The sequence below is a fragment of the Aspergillus foveolatus genome, assembly GCF_047715535.1.
Source record: "Aspergillus foveolatus strain CBS 279.81 unplaced genomic scaffold BDW70scaffold_10, whole genome shotgun sequence".
NCBI classification, from domain to species: domain Eukaryota; kingdom Fungi; phylum Ascomycota; class Eurotiomycetes; order Eurotiales; family Aspergillaceae; genus Aspergillus; species Aspergillus foveolatus.
This window is the reverse complement of record NW_027396074.1, coordinates 195,560-212,918: the sequence shown is the minus strand read 5'-3', so window position 1 is coordinate 212,918 and position 17,359 is coordinate 195,560. Positions and strand designations below refer to the sequence as shown.

At 51.6% G+C, this 17,359-nt stretch overlaps 5 protein-coding genes across 5 annotated transcripts; 3 read left to right on the top strand and 2 right to left on the bottom strand.

Annotated features, from left to right (window-relative positions):
• Positions 1-2,072: 2,072 nt before the first annotated feature.
• Positions 2,073-3,850, top strand: BDW70DRAFT_148414 (NAD(P)/FAD-dependent oxidoreductase; the record flags this gene model as incomplete). Its single annotated transcript, XM_073738863.1, has 5 exons — positions 2,073-2,197; positions 2,247-2,343; positions 2,469-2,922; positions 2,984-3,523; positions 3,579-3,850. The coding sequence occupies 5 exons, from the start codon at positions 2,073-2,075 to the stop codon at positions 3,848-3,850; spliced, it is 1,488 nt and encodes a 495-aa protein (XP_073598437.1).
• A 1,101-nt stretch (positions 3,851-4,951) lies between these two features.
• Positions 4,952-6,637, top strand: BDW70DRAFT_131218 (GIY-YIG nuclease family protein; the record flags this gene model as incomplete). The annotated part of the gene is made up of 1 exon (XM_073735949.1): positions 4,952-6,637. The coding sequence occupies exon 1, from the start codon at positions 4,976-4,978 to the stop codon at positions 6,632-6,634; it is 1,659 nt and encodes a 552-aa protein (XP_073598436.1). The 5' UTR covers positions 4,952-4,975.
• Positions 6,638-7,051: 414 nt separating this feature from the next.
• Positions 7,052-8,010, top strand: BDW70DRAFT_131217 (GNAT family N-acetyltransferase). Its single transcript, XM_073735948.1, has one exon. It carries the CDS (start codon positions 7,082-7,084, stop codon positions 7,694-7,696), a length of 615 nt encoding a protein of 204 aa, XP_073598435.1. The 5' UTR covers positions 7,052-7,081; the 3' UTR covers positions 7,697-8,010.
• Positions 8,011-8,999: 989 nt separating this feature from the next.
• Positions 9,000-11,117, bottom strand: och3 (glycosyltransferase family 32 protein). Its single transcript, XM_073735947.1, has 3 exons — positions 10,341-11,117; positions 9,885-10,267; positions 9,000-9,825 (listed from the first exon to the last, which is right to left on the bottom strand). Exons 1-3 carry the CDS (start codon positions 10,507-10,509, stop codon positions 9,127-9,129), a joined length of 1,251 nt encoding a protein of 416 aa, XP_073598434.1. The 5' UTR covers positions 10,510-11,117; the 3' UTR covers positions 9,000-9,126.
• Positions 11,118-12,482: 1,365 nt separating this feature from the next.
• On the bottom strand, positions 12,483-14,166 carry BDW70DRAFT_148411 (MmgE/PrpD family protein; the record flags this gene model as incomplete). The annotated part of the gene is made up of 4 exons (XM_073738862.1): positions 12,483-12,618; positions 12,670-13,448; positions 13,507-13,644; positions 13,714-14,166. The coding sequence occupies 4 exons, from the start codon at positions 14,164-14,166 to the stop codon at positions 12,483-12,485; spliced, it is 1,506 nt and encodes a 501-aa protein (XP_073598433.1).
• Between the last annotated feature and the right edge of the window lie 3,193 nt (positions 14,167-17,359).

Sequence of the window (17,359 nt, the reverse complement as noted above, 5' to 3'; positions counted from 1 at the left end):
GCCCGTTTGAATATTTGTAATAGCCGTGCCGAATACTTGTCTGCAAATCAAGACCTGGTCCAAGCGGTGCGGTTATCATGGCCCGAGATGACTACCTCTGTTTGTCCAGACTAGCTACGTTAGGCCTTCGATCACATATTGGTTTAATGATAAGGAGGTGCTTATTCTGGACTGCAGTCTAGATCTTGTGGTCGACGGTGACTTCTACTATCGGCAGCTCTTGAGGTAAAAGCCTCATCGTTTCGAGTCGTCCATTTTTGACTGCCACCCGAAGTTGATACATCAAACCAGTCCGATGTTGAAGGTGAGGATGGCACGCTCGAGGATAATGCAGTAGAAAATTCCTTTTAAGAGGCTTCACTGCATGGAGAGCTGCGCAGAGCGAGAACAGTCATGTGACCACAGTCAGTCTTGCCCTAAAAGGCGATTGGGTACACTCACGATACCATATTCAGCGACCTGCATTATCGAGCAGGACTCCCCAGCTTTACTCATACCTCTGCCTAGCTCCTCTGACGCTCTGACACTCTGGAAATGCATATACCCAAGCGGTCTAGGCTATTTGCAATCTGCCCATTCGACCTTTTTAGCGACGATAGCACAGCCGTCTCCTAGATCGAATATGGCCACTGCCTAGTTGACGCAGTAGTTGTCGGCAAATCAGAGTCCAGATAATTGCGTTGCGCGAATGATATAAACTAGTCTGAGTCTGAACGTTGGACGATCTGTAAAATTTTCTTGCAATCGAATATACGTATACGTATGCGTTCTCGATTGGATGCGGACATAGAAGTCCTGCACTGTCATATTCCCCAGGACCGCTCCGCAGGTCTGTCCAGACGCTTCTGATTACGACACTTCTGAGTTACTGCATAAAGACTGGAATTGCAAAGTGAGTTTACACATATGGCTTGCACGGAGAACGCGATTCTCATGGTTGATGGCGCCGTAATGTCGACGAGGCGCAAAGACAGCTGCTGGCTCGTGCCTGTATACGAAAAATGCCACCATAGTAAAGAGATTTTCCGGCCACCGCGCAGCGTGGTGTCGTGAGCTCGAGGCCTGCATGACCCTATTGAGGATGGCGAACTGCATCAGTTGGGTCCTGAACCAGTCCAAAAAATACTTAATTGTTTGATTGAGACCTGTGGCTAAGATAGACAGGTGTATATATGGAGAATGATTAAAGGGCTGGGACGCCTCGGTTAGCTCCATAACTCCGGTTGGAAATGGAATCTGTTGGGAGGGAGGTTGGTTCCAATAATTAGGTGCAGTACAAGCGTAGTACTGGAAGTTATGAATAAGTTTACCTAGCATGAAAGAATCAATAAAGTGACTGATGAAAATACCTGGCCTTATATTTGTCACTTTGTCACCCTATAATGGCGTTCAATTCCGAAACTGTGCGGGGAGGGGCCATTAGCAGGTTGAAGCAGACTACGGGTTGAAAAGCCCGGGCTATCAGTGCCGGTCACTGCAAACAGATCCTAGCTTCTATGAATAGGCTGTGTATGGCGAGTACAGAGCACAAGTACATATTTGTCAAGTAGTGTAACATGTCTCCATTATTCCGGGGCCTAGCTTCGGCGCCACCGATAGCAGATACATAGAAACGGGGCCAAACTGAATCAACGAACCCGAACTACAATATCAGTCTTGCTGCCGTAAATCTACAAGGCCATTCATGAGTCCTGATAAAAAAGATTATACACTATTTATTATCAGCCGGATTGCAAGTTTTTGTACACCTCTGTCTCTCCCACTTCCAGATCATGTGCCCTATCATGCAGACATAGACAAGGCCAGGACTATCCGCTGCGCAATGGTTTGTGAGATGGCAAAGACATGCTGCATCAATCCTACGTCTTTACCGAAGCCAGTAGTATCCATATACTGCTGTTTGGCTGGAAATTCCTTCCGAATGTGATACAGCAGTCTGCTTGTCGGGATCAGAAGTACGCCGCCGGGCCCCCCTTGCTGCATTTTTTCTCCGTCTCAAGTAGCAAGCACCTTAAATGTGTCCCCACCACTATAGACCACTCGTGGAAAGTTATTCAACTGTTTCGACAACAATGGATATCCCGACAGAGTGCACCGTGCTGGTTGTTGGCGGCGGACCAGGGGGCTCATATGCCGCGTCGGTGCTGGCACGAGAGGGTATATCGACAGTCTTGCTTGAAGCGGATACGTTCCCTAGGTGAGAATTCACCCCAGCTTCAAGGTCAGGTCAGGACTGAGAAACACAGATACCATATAGGAGAGAGCCTGCTCCCGTCCATGCGAGAGTTCCTGCGATTCATCGACGCATACGACAAGTTTGAGGCTCACGGGTTCAGACATAAGGTAAACTTGCAATACAGCCAGACAGCACCAAAGCTCTAGCTTCTAACTGATTCTAGAACGGAGCTTCATTCAGCTACAACAGCAAGCCTGCGGCATGTAAGCTTATCCTGACTCAACACGAATAGGCTCAGCTGAACCGCCTAGACACCAACTTCCTCGCATTTGGCGGCCATGCCTGGAACGTCATCCGCTCCGAATCCGACCAGCTCCTCTTTGAACACGCCAAAACCTGCGGCGCTAGAGCCTACGACCAGACAAAGGTCGAGAGTATTGAGTTCCAGAACCTCTCAGGTCTGAACGGACCCGGTGACTCGGGCTTTACTTCCAATCAGGCAACCAACCTGGGCCGTCCAGTTTCGGCGGCCTGGAGCCGCAAGGACAAGTCAACCGGGACGATCAGATTCAAGTACTTGATCGACGCGAGCGGTCGAGCGGGTCTAATCAGCACAAAGTACATGAAGAACCGGAAATTCAACAAGGGTCTGAAGAACCTAGCTACCTGGGGGTATTTTGAGAATGCGGGAAATTACGGAGAAGGAACACCTGCTGCGGGAGGTCCTTTCTTTCCTCGCCTTGAAGGTAAGAAGATTCTGCAGCTTTCTTCATCAGGTCTGGGTTGAGCCCTACTAACAACTCCAAGATGGAAGCGGCTGGGCCTGGTTCATTCCCCTTCACAACGGGACCACCTCCGTCGGCGTCGTGATGGAGCAGAGTAGTTTTACTGCTAAGAAAAAGGCCATGACGAACCCGAGCACTCGTGGCTTTCTCCTCGAGCACATGAAATACGCCCCAGGAATTTCAGACTTACTTTCAAACGCGACTCTCGTTTCCGAAGTCAAATCCGCAACGGATTGGTCCTACAGCGCTTCGACTTATGCTACTCCCTATATCCGGATCGTCGGAGACGCCGGGTGCTTCATTGACCCACTGTTTTCGTCTGGAGTGCATCTCGCGCTCACGGGCGCTCTATCCGCTGCAGCGAGTATCTGTGCCGTGCTCAGGGGGGACTGTGATGAGGATATTGCTGCCGGATGGCACAGCCAGAAGATCCGCGAGGCATACACAAGGTTCCTGCTAGTTGTTACGAGTGCGTATGCGCAGATCCGTGGGCAGGAGCGGCCTGTGCTGAATGAGTACGACGAGAAGACTTTCGATCGGGCGTTCAGTTTCTTCCGGCCTAGTGAGTAGCCACTTACTTTTCCATACGTGAGTTTCGGCCGACTGATTCTCTCCAGTCATCCAGGGAACCGTTGAAGTCGGAGGTACGAAGTTGACGAGAGAAGAGGTCGCTCAGTCAGTGGGCTTTTGCATGCAGGTTATCCGCAAGGTCAATGGAGCGATTGACGGTCAAACGTCCGATATGGAAGACCAGTACGGTGAGCAGACCTGCGATCGGATCAAGAAGGCCGAGCTCAAGGCTGGTCTGGATAAGTTTTGCGCAGATGCTGTGCTGGGAATGACGGTGAATTTGCAGCGGGGCGCTCTAGGGCTGGTGAAGGTCGGCTGAGTGATGCTGAGAGATGCATTGTTGCTTGGTTAGCATGCTGGGTTGATCATAGAACAGGTGCTCATGACGTAGATATGGGCGGTTTTCTCTGACAGTTCCCATTCGGCGTCTATCTGTTCATTCAAAATCTATTCATTGAAGAGGTCAACTTTGAAGATAATAGCTTAAACGGTTCAACTCATACTGCCAAAAGGATGGGTCTTGTTTTATGTATGTACTAGACTCTGCTTGAGGGAAATGGGTCCTGTGTAGTACTTCCTCGACGTCTTCCCGAGCCTTGAAATCACGGCTCTATGCCATTCTACCGGGGTGGCACTGACTAGACTGGACCAATACTCGTCAATACAAAGATTTCTTTTCCAAATTTCCAATTCGAAATCAGGTTGCCCTTTGCGAAATTTAGCAGACTTGAGCCATCTAGTTCCCCTGCTATCCACAGGTCCTAGCCGAGCTAAAGACGATGTCAAGTATCTCGCTACCCTATAAGACCGAATATTGAGAAACCAACATCGAACCCAGATCTGGCTAGATCTGCTCCAGCCACTGCATGATCAATTGCTTAAGCCTAAGAATCCTCACTAAGGCTCACTATGTGCGCGAACTGTACTTATTCGGACACTGCCCGACTGCTCTACTGCGTTACGTATATTTCTAGGAGACAGATGTCGTCATGTTAATAATTCTTATTATTCTCCAAATCTATGGTGTGCCAGTGCTCTGGATTATCGCAGCTGAAAACAGTGTGGCTGGGAGGCTGTAATCTAAATCAAACACCGAGCTTGATAAGAGCCCTAAGCCACACCCATAGACAGAAACGGACCTGCTCCATGCCTTATCTCATGCACTCACTGCTAGCACTACTGCACGCTCTGTGGCGCCTTGCAACTAGTCTCGAGATGGTTGGACGAGCAAGCACTTCAGCGTTAGGCTTCGATTCTCGGCCCAGTCCTAGCGCTAAACGCGAACAGGGTTACAGACAGGGATTCCGCACAGCCTCCCCAGGCACCATTTTCTCGCTCTGTGCCTTGCTGCGCCGTATGGGATTTTCTTAGCATATTAAGGTTGCGAGATGACCCGTGGCGTTTCCTTGTGGCCACAATCCTTCTCTCCAATAATCGAAGCATAATGGCATCAGCAGCCGATCTTATCTCCACCCCAACTTCGTCAAGGGAATCACCTTCAGGAACGTCGACGGTAGTTTCTACCACGCCGTCTCCATTGGCCGGTTCAAGCGAGCTCGTTGAATACTTTCTTCCGGAAACCCCCTCGCCTTGTGCGAGCAAGCTGGTCAGGCGCGCCCACAAACATGCCTCTCAAAGCCAGAGGGCTATCCCGTATAATCGGATAACTAAGGAGTTTGCTCGGCTGAACCGGTCGCCTAAATTTGCAGAGCTGATTCAAAAGGCTTGTGGTGAGATATCGCCTAGGGAAACGAAGGAGGCTGTTAGGGGTGTCCCAAATCAGCCAAGCATTGAGGACAACGAGCACTCAGGAGAAGAAATAGACTATCAACAAAAGACCGAGGAGCGACAGCCGACGCCGCCAGAAAAATCTACGGCAGACGATGCATCTTCTTCAGAATCAGCGAGATCACCGCCACCATCACCACCATCACCGTCACCATCGCCGTCGTTTACCCCCAAGCGCCACACGATACAAGAGATATTTTACGATATGAAAAAGGTAATGAGAAACTCCTACAAAGCCGAGATGGGACACGCCTACGTTCTCTACGATGATCTGACCCAAAACCCCACATTCAAGCTGGGCTCATCTACGCAAATACCCGAACGGATGAGAAGCCATAAACTCAAATGTCGCCCTTCAAGCCGCTCTATCCAACGACCCTCCGGGAATATCCTGGCTCCCATGCGCCTCGAACGTCTGGCGCAGAGAGAGCTGCAGAACTTCAAGTATGACATGCAGTGCCGCTGTGGTACTGAACACACTGAATACTTCTGGGGCTCAAAGGATGTTGGAGTTGAGGTGCTTGACTTTTGGTCTGAGTGGCTGCAAGGCAAAGGCAAGGGAGAGCTCAAAGATCTGGAGCCTTACGACCGCAGCGGCAGACTCAAGGACTTCTGGGCAGATCGATTAGATTTGTTCCAGGCCTCAATAAACGAGTACTTCAGATGCGGCGATCCTCAATGCGCGGAGAGTCAGGAAGACGCACGCGCCTGCCAGGCCTGCCTGCGAGCAGGATGGAGGAAATGGGCAGAGCCAACACGCGTCGACGAGCTCGAATACGCCTGTCGAATGAGCATTTCATCTAAAGACATCCGGCACATAATTCAGAGCACCATCACCCGCAATATTTTCGGAGTATCCTTTCTGATTTTTATCGTCTCTCTGATCAGTCACATTGTCTCCGCGTGGCAATGGATATCCAACCCACGTGTTTTTCTCTGGGTCATACCGCTGAGGTTAGGGAGTAGCTGGGTTGGGCCCGGAGGCCGAGTACCTGATCTAGCCTCTCCCAGGCTTCTTCTATGGATTCTTGATATGACATTTATCATCGTTTGCATTTATACTCGACTTCAACAAGATGGTGCTTCTCGGTTCACGTTTCTCGTTCCACATTCAAGTCCGAGTCTAAGCCCGGGCTTCAAAAATGCTAGGGGAAAGAAGCGGCCAAGTTTGGACGCAGGAGAGGCCCTTGAACGAGAAGGCGAGGTTGAAGCTCCTGCAGTTGGTGATGTTGAGTCCAGTAATGGGCGGACTATGAAAGGCAGCCAGTCTGAGTCAGGGGGGCACTTAGAATGCAATGCAACGGGACGTTCATAATATATATCCTCAGACTTGTTATAATAAAGTCCATTGATTTCGGTCGTATTGTACTAGCCCTTTCAAGCCTCTACTGATACAATTCATAGTACAGGATATCGAGCCCTAACGGTAGATGATCCTCGAGCCCACGTTGAGGAACAATCCCTTGGTCCACCCCTCCTCTGCATCTTCGAGTCTACCAATCCTGAATTAAACAGGGTTACACCATAAAAGTCCAATCAGACATTTCCTTGCTTACCCTGGTTAGATAAACCGGGGTCCCTGTCTTTATGCGAACCTGTCCAATCCCCACGAGCAGACTAGGCCAGGCCAGGCTAGGCCACTGAAATATGACTCAATTGCCCTAAATGCCCTAAAACAAACATAAGCCCTCGGCCTCATCCCATTTTCACTGACTCCAAATTCCTCTAACCCAGAATTCGCAGAGTTAATTATACCCCAAGAATGGCGACCTCAACCTCGACCTCAATACCGACGCCCATTGTCCGCCTGCCTAGATCCCGCACCCTCATCCGCCCTCTCACCCCCACCACTTCCGATATCCAGTCCCTCGCACACCATGCTAACAACCCTAGTATTGCACAATACATGCGCAACGCGTTCCCATCTCCATACAACCACTCGGACGCAAGCAGCTGGATAACATTCACCATGTCCCAGAACCCCACGCACGACTTCTGCATCTGCCTTGAATCAACCAACACCGTTATCGGCGCTATAGGCCTCAGGCCACGTACGGACATCCAGCACTGCTCCATGGAGCTCGGGTACTGGCTGGGCGAAGAGTACTGGGGAAGGGGGATTGCCACTGAAGCAGTGGAAGAGTTTGTGCGGTGGGTCTTCAGCCGGAAGGAGTTTGCGCATGTGGTGAGACTTGATGCAGAGGTCTTTAATGGGAATGAAGGGAGTAAGAGGGTCCTCGAGAAGGCTGGATTTGTGTGTGAGGCGCGGAGGAGATGCGCTGTTGAGAAGGGAGGCGTGGTGCTGGATACATTTATTTATGCGCTTATAAGGGATGACCTAAAAGCGGTTGGAGCTACAAACTCGACCAGCTCATGAGAGTCGATTAAGCCGTTATGAACTATGGTGGACTTTGGCATTCCGTATTGCTTTTTGCTTGTCGATTGGGTCGACAAGAAGCCCACGACGGGCCTGCTGAGGGTCGCGCTGAGCATACTATGCCCGTTCTCTTTGAAAGCAGATGTGCTCTCGTTTGCAGTGGTCTGGTGGTCCAGGCATTCTCAGACAGCCCGGGCTCCCATGTACGTAGTAGGACAGTTCCTAAGTAAAATACTGTGCATGGCAGGATAGTGTGGACTGCAGGACTGGGATGTTACGGAAGGAATACTCTAATGCTACCCCTGCCGAGTTTACCCTAGGGCATGTACCTAGAATCCATGCATGGCTCAAGTCGACGGTGAAAGTGGACATAGGGGAGGTCTCTGAACAGATGTGTCGCAGAACGGAAGATCAGACTGCCCAGCAAAGTGTATCCGTTCATTGTATGAGGGGCTCTCTATCGAAAGAACAAGCTCCGTTAGATTGGGAATCTGCAAGACAGAGATGAGATGGCACGGTTGTGAGGGGCCGAGGGATGTCTTTCTGGTGACCAAGCCAGACAAGTTGACAGACTCTATTCCATGCTATCATAACCAGTTGGCGACAAAAGACCCCGTCCGTTCAGTCAGGCGTTGTTGGAAAGCGTCGAGTACTCGCACCGTTCTCTGATTGTCTCACTCTTTTCTCGTCATTGGGACCAGTGGACTAGCTTAGCATCAACCCCAGCAGTCAGCTCTGCTGGCTTGACACTTTCGCCTCGGTAGATGCTGGGACTCAGCCGGTATCCGGCAAAAGTCTAGGTCAATCAGCGATTTAGTCGCTGTAAAGTATTATTCCTGAGTCGTACCGGCCAGCTGTGCAATGTTTCTGCCTATATTGCATCACAGCGGATCAAGTTTCGTTATTGTGCTAAGCTTGGCTCGCAGTTATCGAGTACTAGGGCCCGGTCGAGACAGATTCATAAGACTTGCCCAGTATTAGTTAGATGCTACGAGCAGGGTTTCTACGTACTGTAAGCTTGAGGTTGGAATATGACCATGCCTTGATTTACCATCAGAGTCCAGACCGGCCAATGTGCGCTGTTGGAGTCTTACAATAAGCCACGAGCCGCTCCCATGAAGGCAGCAACTTTTACATTCTAGTTAGTCGCCCCCACGGCTGTGCATGGCTGCCGGCGCATAGCGATGCTACATGGGGGCCGTTTATAGCCTCGTCCATCATAAGCCTGGAAGAGTCAAGGAGCTGGCCGCAGCTGTCTCGACTGGCGCCTCCAGTTCTTGAAAGTTTGAGCAAAGGATTCACGACCTGGAGCTGCAGGTAGAAATCATTCTATTCATTCATGCATCAAGCGTCTATACATGATTAAATATCGTCCTAATATAAACAAACATCAAGGGTATAGAGGTCGTAGAAGCGCATATCACATCGCATCAGAAAATCCAACTGTCCCCATTCGACACCTTCGACCAGTCCTTACAGAGCCCAAACGCCGTGCGGCAAAACTTGCCCATCTCGACTCTCAGACTCCAATGCCGCCACGAACCCTCGGCGTGATGGTAGAGTCGTGCCGAGGGATCGGTGACAGGCTTCGAGCCCATATTGCGGAAGCGCGCGCTGCCAGGGCTGAAGCCGGTGATCGGAAGGACAAGCACGTCCTCGACCAGCTTTGTCTTACCGTCGTCATGCAGTCCGGTGAGCGCGTTCCAGCGCAGATCGGCCTTTCGGTCCAGATACGTGCGCACACTGTCGGTGAATGCAATCGGGCCGGTCAGGTTCACAGGGTCGATCCAGTCCAGGCCGCGGCCGCTCTGCTCGAATTCCGGCAACAGCTGCTGATCCCTTGTGACGAGTCGGATGGTCTCGCGGAGCCGGTCGATGAATATTGGTAGGACAGGGTGATGCGGCGCGAATGCGAATGCCCACTGGGTGAGTTGGATGGGGAAGAAGTAGCCCATGCGCCAGTAGGTGTCGGTGTCTGGGTTTGTGTCTGCTTCGATGCCGACGATGGCGTTGACAGCTTGCGTAGAGTGGTAGAGTTTGTTTGTCTTCCGGTCTGTCCAGGGAATCAGGTCGGTGGGCGTGATCCATTCAGTAGGCGATCGGATGGGCTCGGTGTCCATGTCGACGTACTTCAGGCGCAGCTTGTCAGCAAGTCGGACGAAAAGGCAAAGAAAGCTGGAGTGCTTACAACACCACCGATCCACTTGCAAACCAGCACGCGGAATACATCTGAACGCTCAACCGGACTCGGTAGGCCGTAGAATTCCGCCTCAAAATTCGGCTCAAAGGTTCGCATGAACTGCGCGACCCCGGCATCATCCCAGAATAGGTACGGGATATCTTCCTCCTCGACCACGCGCAGCCATTTCTCCACGCTCGCCTGGTACTTTGGCCGCCATGTCTCGAACCTGGTATCTTTCCATGTTTGATGGATGATCCGGGGGATGCTGGAGTGCGGAAGGTAGCCGGAAGGGTCGCTGCTCGAGCGGTTTAGGGCCAGTTGCGCCGCTGCGACGACATCGTTGACGGGCGTGTGCGGGTTTTCAGTCCATGTTGAAGGGAGATACCAGGCTATCGCATGAGAGTAAGTCAGCCACGCTGCTTCTGACGAGAAACAAGAAAAGAGATCCGACAGATGACTCACCACCGCCGCTCCCCTTCCCACCCTCTATGTACTTTGCGATCCGTGGATATTGCGCCCGCGCATCAGCCACAGCCGGTCCATGAGTCTTCCGCAGTAGACGCCAGTTGACGAGGATTGTGAGCATAATCGCAATGGCGACTAGTCGCCGGAAATGTCGAGGTAATAACATCCTGTCAATTCGAGTCCGACGGCTGTCCCGCAAGAGAAAAAAGTCGGACAGGATGGATCAACAGGGAAACGGTGCTCTCAAGTACTCCGTACTCGCGCGCTAGAAGCGCAGCCCCCAGCTCCCCTCCTTGGCCCATCCCTGGCTGTGCTGTCGCAAAATCAAGTGCGCTTGCTAAGGCGCCAGGGCACGGAAAGTAACCATATTGAGTAGGAGGATGGGGATCTTGAGCTCGCTGCTGGCGAGGCCCCGGCGTTGGCGTTAGAGGCTCTGCCACAACTTTTTAGGCGAATTTCGGCGTTCGGACTGTACTAATTATGCTCTGTACGGCATAGGTTGGCCTGATAGGCCTGGACGTGATTGGCGCACGATGACGATCCCTGACAATTTCAAGGCTGTGTCCTTCCTCAGGATCGAACCCAGATGTTGACCATAGTCTAGGCAGCATCGTATCCAACCAAAAAATAGGGGAAAAAAATTAAGGAATAATTCTCCGTGGCCCCAACAACAATGCATGGGATGACGTGTGCGGTATGCTAGTGTGCGACCAAGGAGAAAGGAGGCGCAATAACCATCTTACTGCAGCGGGAGCGGCTTGGGGAAGCTCGAGGGTTCCTACAGACGCACCACTGGGCGCTGGGCAGTGGGCACGTCGGCTGGCCCTAAATAATACCCTAGTCAGGCCACCGCGAATTTTAGGCCCGCGGGCTGTCGATCGTCTTTTGTAATGCTGGCCAATGGCAAATCGCCATCCGCGCAGATGGCAATGAGGATGGGCGATGGTCGTAGTAAGGGGCTTGCTGGATAAACCGACCAACCACGTTATTATTCTCTACCACGCGTCAGAGCGTCAAGGATTTTCAACTTGGGAGTCACGAGTTGAGTTATCAGGAAGGGCAACGTCCTTGAAGTACTTCCAAAGAGCCAAGCGACTCCCCAGGGCTAAGACGTGGGGCATCCTTCGGCTCCATCTAAGCCTCTCTGCTGGCGACTGAGCGGCTCGTTAGCAGACTGGGAGTACGTAACCCGTTACACATCGGGCACTCGTCATCGGCCTATTGCAAGCCGTACAACTTGCCATGGACCAGACAAGCTGAGATCTCAGACGGTCATGATCTCGGTAGATACGACGTTCTGTCACCATCACCTCCGCGTACTGAGCCGTAGTGCGATCAGCACTCTCATCCTTCATTACCACGATAGGAAGACATTGGCCAGTCACATGGAATCTCGTCGCCTTCCCCTGCAGAGTCGCTTGCGAGATTTAGCACCGCGTGTTTGTCCGGCACTGAAGCCGCGGGCCATGGGTCTAGGGTTACAGTCAAGGTCCGAATCAGGCATCCCGTACTCCCTGAAAGTTCGTAAGGCGCCCTGCTCAGCCCATGGGACATCAGTGGCGGCCTCACGCGATGGGCATGGGCCATGCCGGGGACAGAAAAAGGGTGTTCGTTGCTTTTAGCGCTCGGCGACACTACTTCAGCTTCGGTGGGAGGCCCGTACGAGAAAAATGGCTGTATGAAAGTGAAGATTTTGAGCTGAGCCATTCGCATCCGAATAAAGACCGAGACGGGTCGGCCCTCGATGGTAAATCATGAGTCAAGAATCAGTGGAGTTTGGGATGAGCTTAACACCGCATGCGGACTATCCCTCCTTCTTTGATATATACGGCGATGCCCACCTGCACGTGCTCGATATTGCCCTAGAAAGGACCCGACAGACCTCCTTTGAATGACGCAATATCGAATCGCGTAAATTAAGAGAATTGGCGAAAACACTCAAATCACTTTCAACTATCAAGTTAGCAACGGGGGCCACTCTCTGAGCGCGTTTTCCTTTGGAAAATAGAGATCACTAAACGTCCTAAGCCAGATCCTGCGAAAAGCGAGAGGCCGTTGTGTACAGTGGCCGACACGGCTGGCTAGAGTGTGGAAGTTGTTGCTGACACAAAGCTGGAGATGGATTAGTTCTAAGCAATCTCACGCAAAGGAGAACCGGTCTATCCTATCGTGCTCCTCGAGTCTCCATATCCTCTGAATCGCATCCTTGAACGCATTCAAATCCTTCACACGTCCATACTCCGCCAGCGCCAAAGCCTTCGACTCGATCTCCTCCCTGCCAAGCGTTAGGAACCCTCTTCAAAAGGTAGTATAAGAGGCTACGTGCCTTGTCAACGTCCACCCGGGATCCCCCTTCACAACGTTCACCGTCCTACTCAGCGTCCTCCCATCCTTCGTCTCCACCACAACTCGCCCCAGCCATTTCTCCGGAAACGCAGCGTCGATCTCCTCGTCAAGCACCATCTTCACCCGGCCCTGCAGCTCCCGAAGTTCTGGATCTTTCAGCGCCTCGTCCGTAAAATCAGTCAATCCCGCCGTGCCTTTCTTCGCCGCGACTGCCAACACGAAGCCCATACTGAATTTACTCTGGTGCACCGTCTTTCCCTCCCCGCTAAGTCCAAGCACGTCCAGCGCCGCTTTATACGTGTATGCTGTGACGGATTCGATATCGGTATATTTGACGTTTTCGTCGTGCATGAGCGCAATCAGCGCATCGGCGCTCGGATGCGTATGGCGACAAGAAGCGTGCCATTTGAAGCTGCTCTCTAATACAGACCATTTCCGTCCGAGATCCCTGTCGATTGCTTCAGGCGTGGTAGTTAGATTCCCCAGTGTAGCGCCCATTCCTCTTTCGCCCTCGAGGATATCGGATGTCCCTAAGAGTCCGGACGCCGAAGTATAGGCGGAGAATACACCGGCCGCACAAGCATGTGCGGTATGTACTTGTTTTGAATGCGTTGCATCAAGGAGGAACTGCCAAAGCCCGGCTGCTTGGGTTCCGGCCGTGCCGATGGAGGAGAGGAATCGGTCGCTGTCCAGACGGAGGAGGTACGCGGTTGTTGCAGCGGCGCCGAGCACGCCTGTTGTCGCTGTTGTGTGGAATTTCTATCTCTCAGATGTCAAATGGCGAAGGAACTGAAAGGGAGAAAAGGCGGATACGTACCTCGTAGTGAGCTCTGCCGAGGTACTCACCTGCCCGACAGGCGAATTCGTATCCCACCACACAGGCAGTGATGAAGTCCCTACCAGTGGCGCCGACATCCTGCGCTACGGCTAGTGCGGTGGGATAGATGATCGTCGCCTGGGCCCCGCGATCAATATCCGTTCCAATATCTAGATCAGGGGTGAACTCAGGTAGAAGGTAACCCACCGGATGCATCATACTACTATTATGTAAATCATCCTGCTCAACAACGTGCGCCGCGCCCCCGTTTACCAGCGCCGCAAAGGCCGGGGTTGTCTTGACATCCGGAAAGCCGATAAGCTCGCACTTTCCATCAGCTGGGCCCATTATCTTGGAGTACTCGAGCATGGATTTTACAGCGATGTGCTCGCGACCTGCGACGGCGCAGGCTAAGGTATCCACGAAGAAGTCTTTTGTGCGGGCAATGACGGTGGGTGGTAGGTCGGTGAACTGCAAGGTGCTTGCCCAGTCTACCAGGGCGCGCGTGCGAGTTGTTGAAGGCTGGGAGGACATGGCTTGTTTTCGAGTGCTGTTATGTTGATTTATCAGGAAGAATGAAGGGTGAAGGATAGAATATTGCGAGGAGAGCTTTGTCACGACTCGACGGCCTGGAGTTCGGGCGAATTGCGCCGCGAGCATGCTTCTGCTGTTGCTGCACGGCCGTAGTACAGAAACGGAGTTCAACGCTGATAGCAAGAACTTTTCCTCTTCACCATGACAAGATGATGGAGGGAAATCTAACAGTAAGCGACTATCCCCGCAGCGGGAAAGCAACCGCGGTTATTCGGAATGCGGGGTAAGAAACACTGTAAGACGGCTATATACCACTTTATGCTCCATCACCTCCGAGATCGGCAGGAGTCACGTTCAATATATGCCCTAACTCGAACGTGTCTTCAGCGGCGAATCCTGTACCTCGCATAAAAGATAGCATGTCTTGCAATTTCAATCTGCATCGTGAGGTCAACACTTTCGACTATTACCAACCAGTCCACCGCCACGCCGTACGTCAGCGGCTCCAGATCCTCTTAGGGTCAACTACCACCCCTGGCCCAATTTTCGCGCAAATCTCCAGTATCACTGGCGATCGAGTTTCCGGAGTCAAGTGTGTGTGTGTGGCTCACTGGATGGTACCAGAGAAGCTGGTCTCGTTCGTTCATCTCTTCGTGATTTTCGGTTCGGTTCTTGAGAGGGAACTCTGAGGGAAAACTTATGGGTTAGTTGGATGCTGAATGTTGACATTCAGTGGTCAATATAGATATACTTGCTTAAACTGGGGTTGGCTTGCTCGAGCCGGTGTCAGAGGTGTAAGAGCTGAGCTACGCTTCAGCTGAGCTTCCTCAACGGATGCTGGCTGGAGTCTGGACAAATCATGGCTTTCCATAGGCTAAGAGGCGGTTTGCGAGATGGCGTGTCTAGAGAGTTGCCGTTTTAAGGTAGTCGTTTCAAGGTGTTCGGCGACTCCTGGATCCAGCAAAGGGTCTAAACAAACATCCATTCTTTCTCACCGTCCTTGAACAACTGGTGAAGCCACCCCTGACCGTCTTTCCTGCGTCGACATATCTGAGCTGCCTGCTGTTCTAAGCTTCTTGTTCTGTACTAGGGGCGGTGATATCCAGACAACTCGAAAGGCGCCTGAGCCCTGGGCGGGCCGAGATTGCATTCGGCGCGCGGGCATGGCTTCTATTCGGCCTTCCTGCATAGAATAAAACCTCCTGCAGTAGGGGTAGCTGCAGACCATAATAGCCCCTGCCTGACATGCATTTGTCGCGCTTAGCCGGTATTAGCCGGTTGAAGAATATTGTGTTCAATTCAGCAACTCCCCAAGTATCGGTGCTTTTGAAGGACAAGGGAGACCATTACAAGGCGCCTTCTCAACAAAAATCAGAGGGTTTAGTTCGGGGTACACCCGTTGCCTTCGATAGTAATAATTCTCTGGACTACGTTCTTATTAACTCACTGCTTCTCTGCGTGTGTCATGAGGTAGTCTAGACGGAAAACGCGGCCAGTTAACGAGGCTGACCTTCCTTTGCAAAACTAACAGAAGCACTCTCTTTCAAGACTCGCCCCATTGCTCTATGGCATTTCTGCCTGCTCCTACTCAACTATTCTGGGAGACAATCTGCTTGACCCGCGCCCAAAGGCTCACTCTTGCTGTCAAGAATAAAATAGGGAGCCTTCTTCATTCTTAACTTTGAGCAGCCGTCTTATCCCGTAACTTGATAAGAGGTAACTCGGCTCAAGTTTGCGCTGAGGGATCTGGCTGGGTGTTGGCGAACTCTGCATGGCAGACTCGCTGTGAGTGATTTAACACAGAGTGCACCCGAGCGAGCTTATAATAGCACACACCAAGGGAGTGAATTTTTCAAACCAACCTCCTGACTCTGGCCACCCTGGCCCTCTGCAGCGCAGTGTCTTCCTCTGTACGTTCTCTACCCGCTTTCCGGCCTACTTATTGGGACCGAATCCCTAATTACTGCCTCCCACAGCTTACCGTCGGCTGCTACCCGGAAGACTAGCAGATCGTACAGAATGACCTCTTCGACGGCCTCTATTCCCTCATAAATGACCAGATCAGCACCCTCCAGCCCGGTACCTGCGAGCGCGTTGTCTGCGACAGCAATGCTGCCGTTTACAGGTGCAACGACGCACGTCCCCACACTGTTGTTCTCTTATTCTGGCAGATCAGAGAAGTTGACCCTGGTATAATTATTTGTGCAGAATGAAGATAGAGATGCGGAGGTCAAATCCAAACAGGTCGCAGATGCTGCGTGGAAAATCGTCCATGACTGTGGAATAAGCGCCCATACCCTTATCTACGCCGCTAGCGTGGTGGTTTATCCGACTAAGATTAGAGTAGTGGTGATTAAGGATGATGAGTGTTTGGACCAGCACTAGCTTGTTGTAATGGAGTCTGGCGGTGCTGTATTTGTTAAGTGGATGATCTGTTGTGGTTTTAGCACTATTTTTCCATGGCTTTAGGTAATAATTCGAATCTAACAACGATTGAAACATACTGGTATGGCCCAGTCTAAACATTGTGTGGAGTCTCGTCGACGCGTCCCTACCTAGCAGGCTTCACGAACGTCAGTGTCAACTTCCTTGGTTAGGCCGAGCTATGTCGTTGACCCGCCCACGGTAATAACGTCTTCTATGGTCAAGTAGACGAGACCACACGCTCCGGAGACAAGGAGCTCTACGTGGCGTAGGAGTCTGAGTAGCGGACGCGCGGTGACGGGGCGCTTCAGCGCGCAAGCAGGCAGGACTATGGATACTACCAAGTTTAAAGGTCTGGGCGGTGGTAATTTGCTTGTATACCTCTACCAAGCGTACGTCTGCTCCGTCCTTTCTACATCGCCATCTTCGAAGTGGAAACTCTAAGGCTATGGGTAACTCAGGTTAACCCTACATTTAAGCCTCTATCGCTGGATGCTGACGATGGAAAGAAGAGGCACTTTCCTTGTGTAGGCTCGTGCGATGGTGACTGGGCCAACTCGCTGTAGGGTGAACAGGTGACGGGCTTCATTTTTGCGAGGGATGGAAATTAGAATCATGAGATGGAATGAAGTAGCACCTATCTGTGATGCAATGGTAATACCTGAACAGATTTGAAAAAAGAGAAGAGGTTCGCGTATATGAAACTCCAGCATGGAGAAGCGAATAATGTGAGTGAAGTATAAAACAACCTCCTATCAACGACCATTTAGTCGCTAGACGCCCTGGACCTGCAAATCATTGTAATTTAGCTCTTCAGCGAGTTCTTCTAGTACTATCTGTTCGTATAGATGTATCTTCTAAAATACACAGTTGGTCATAGACTCAGAACCTAATC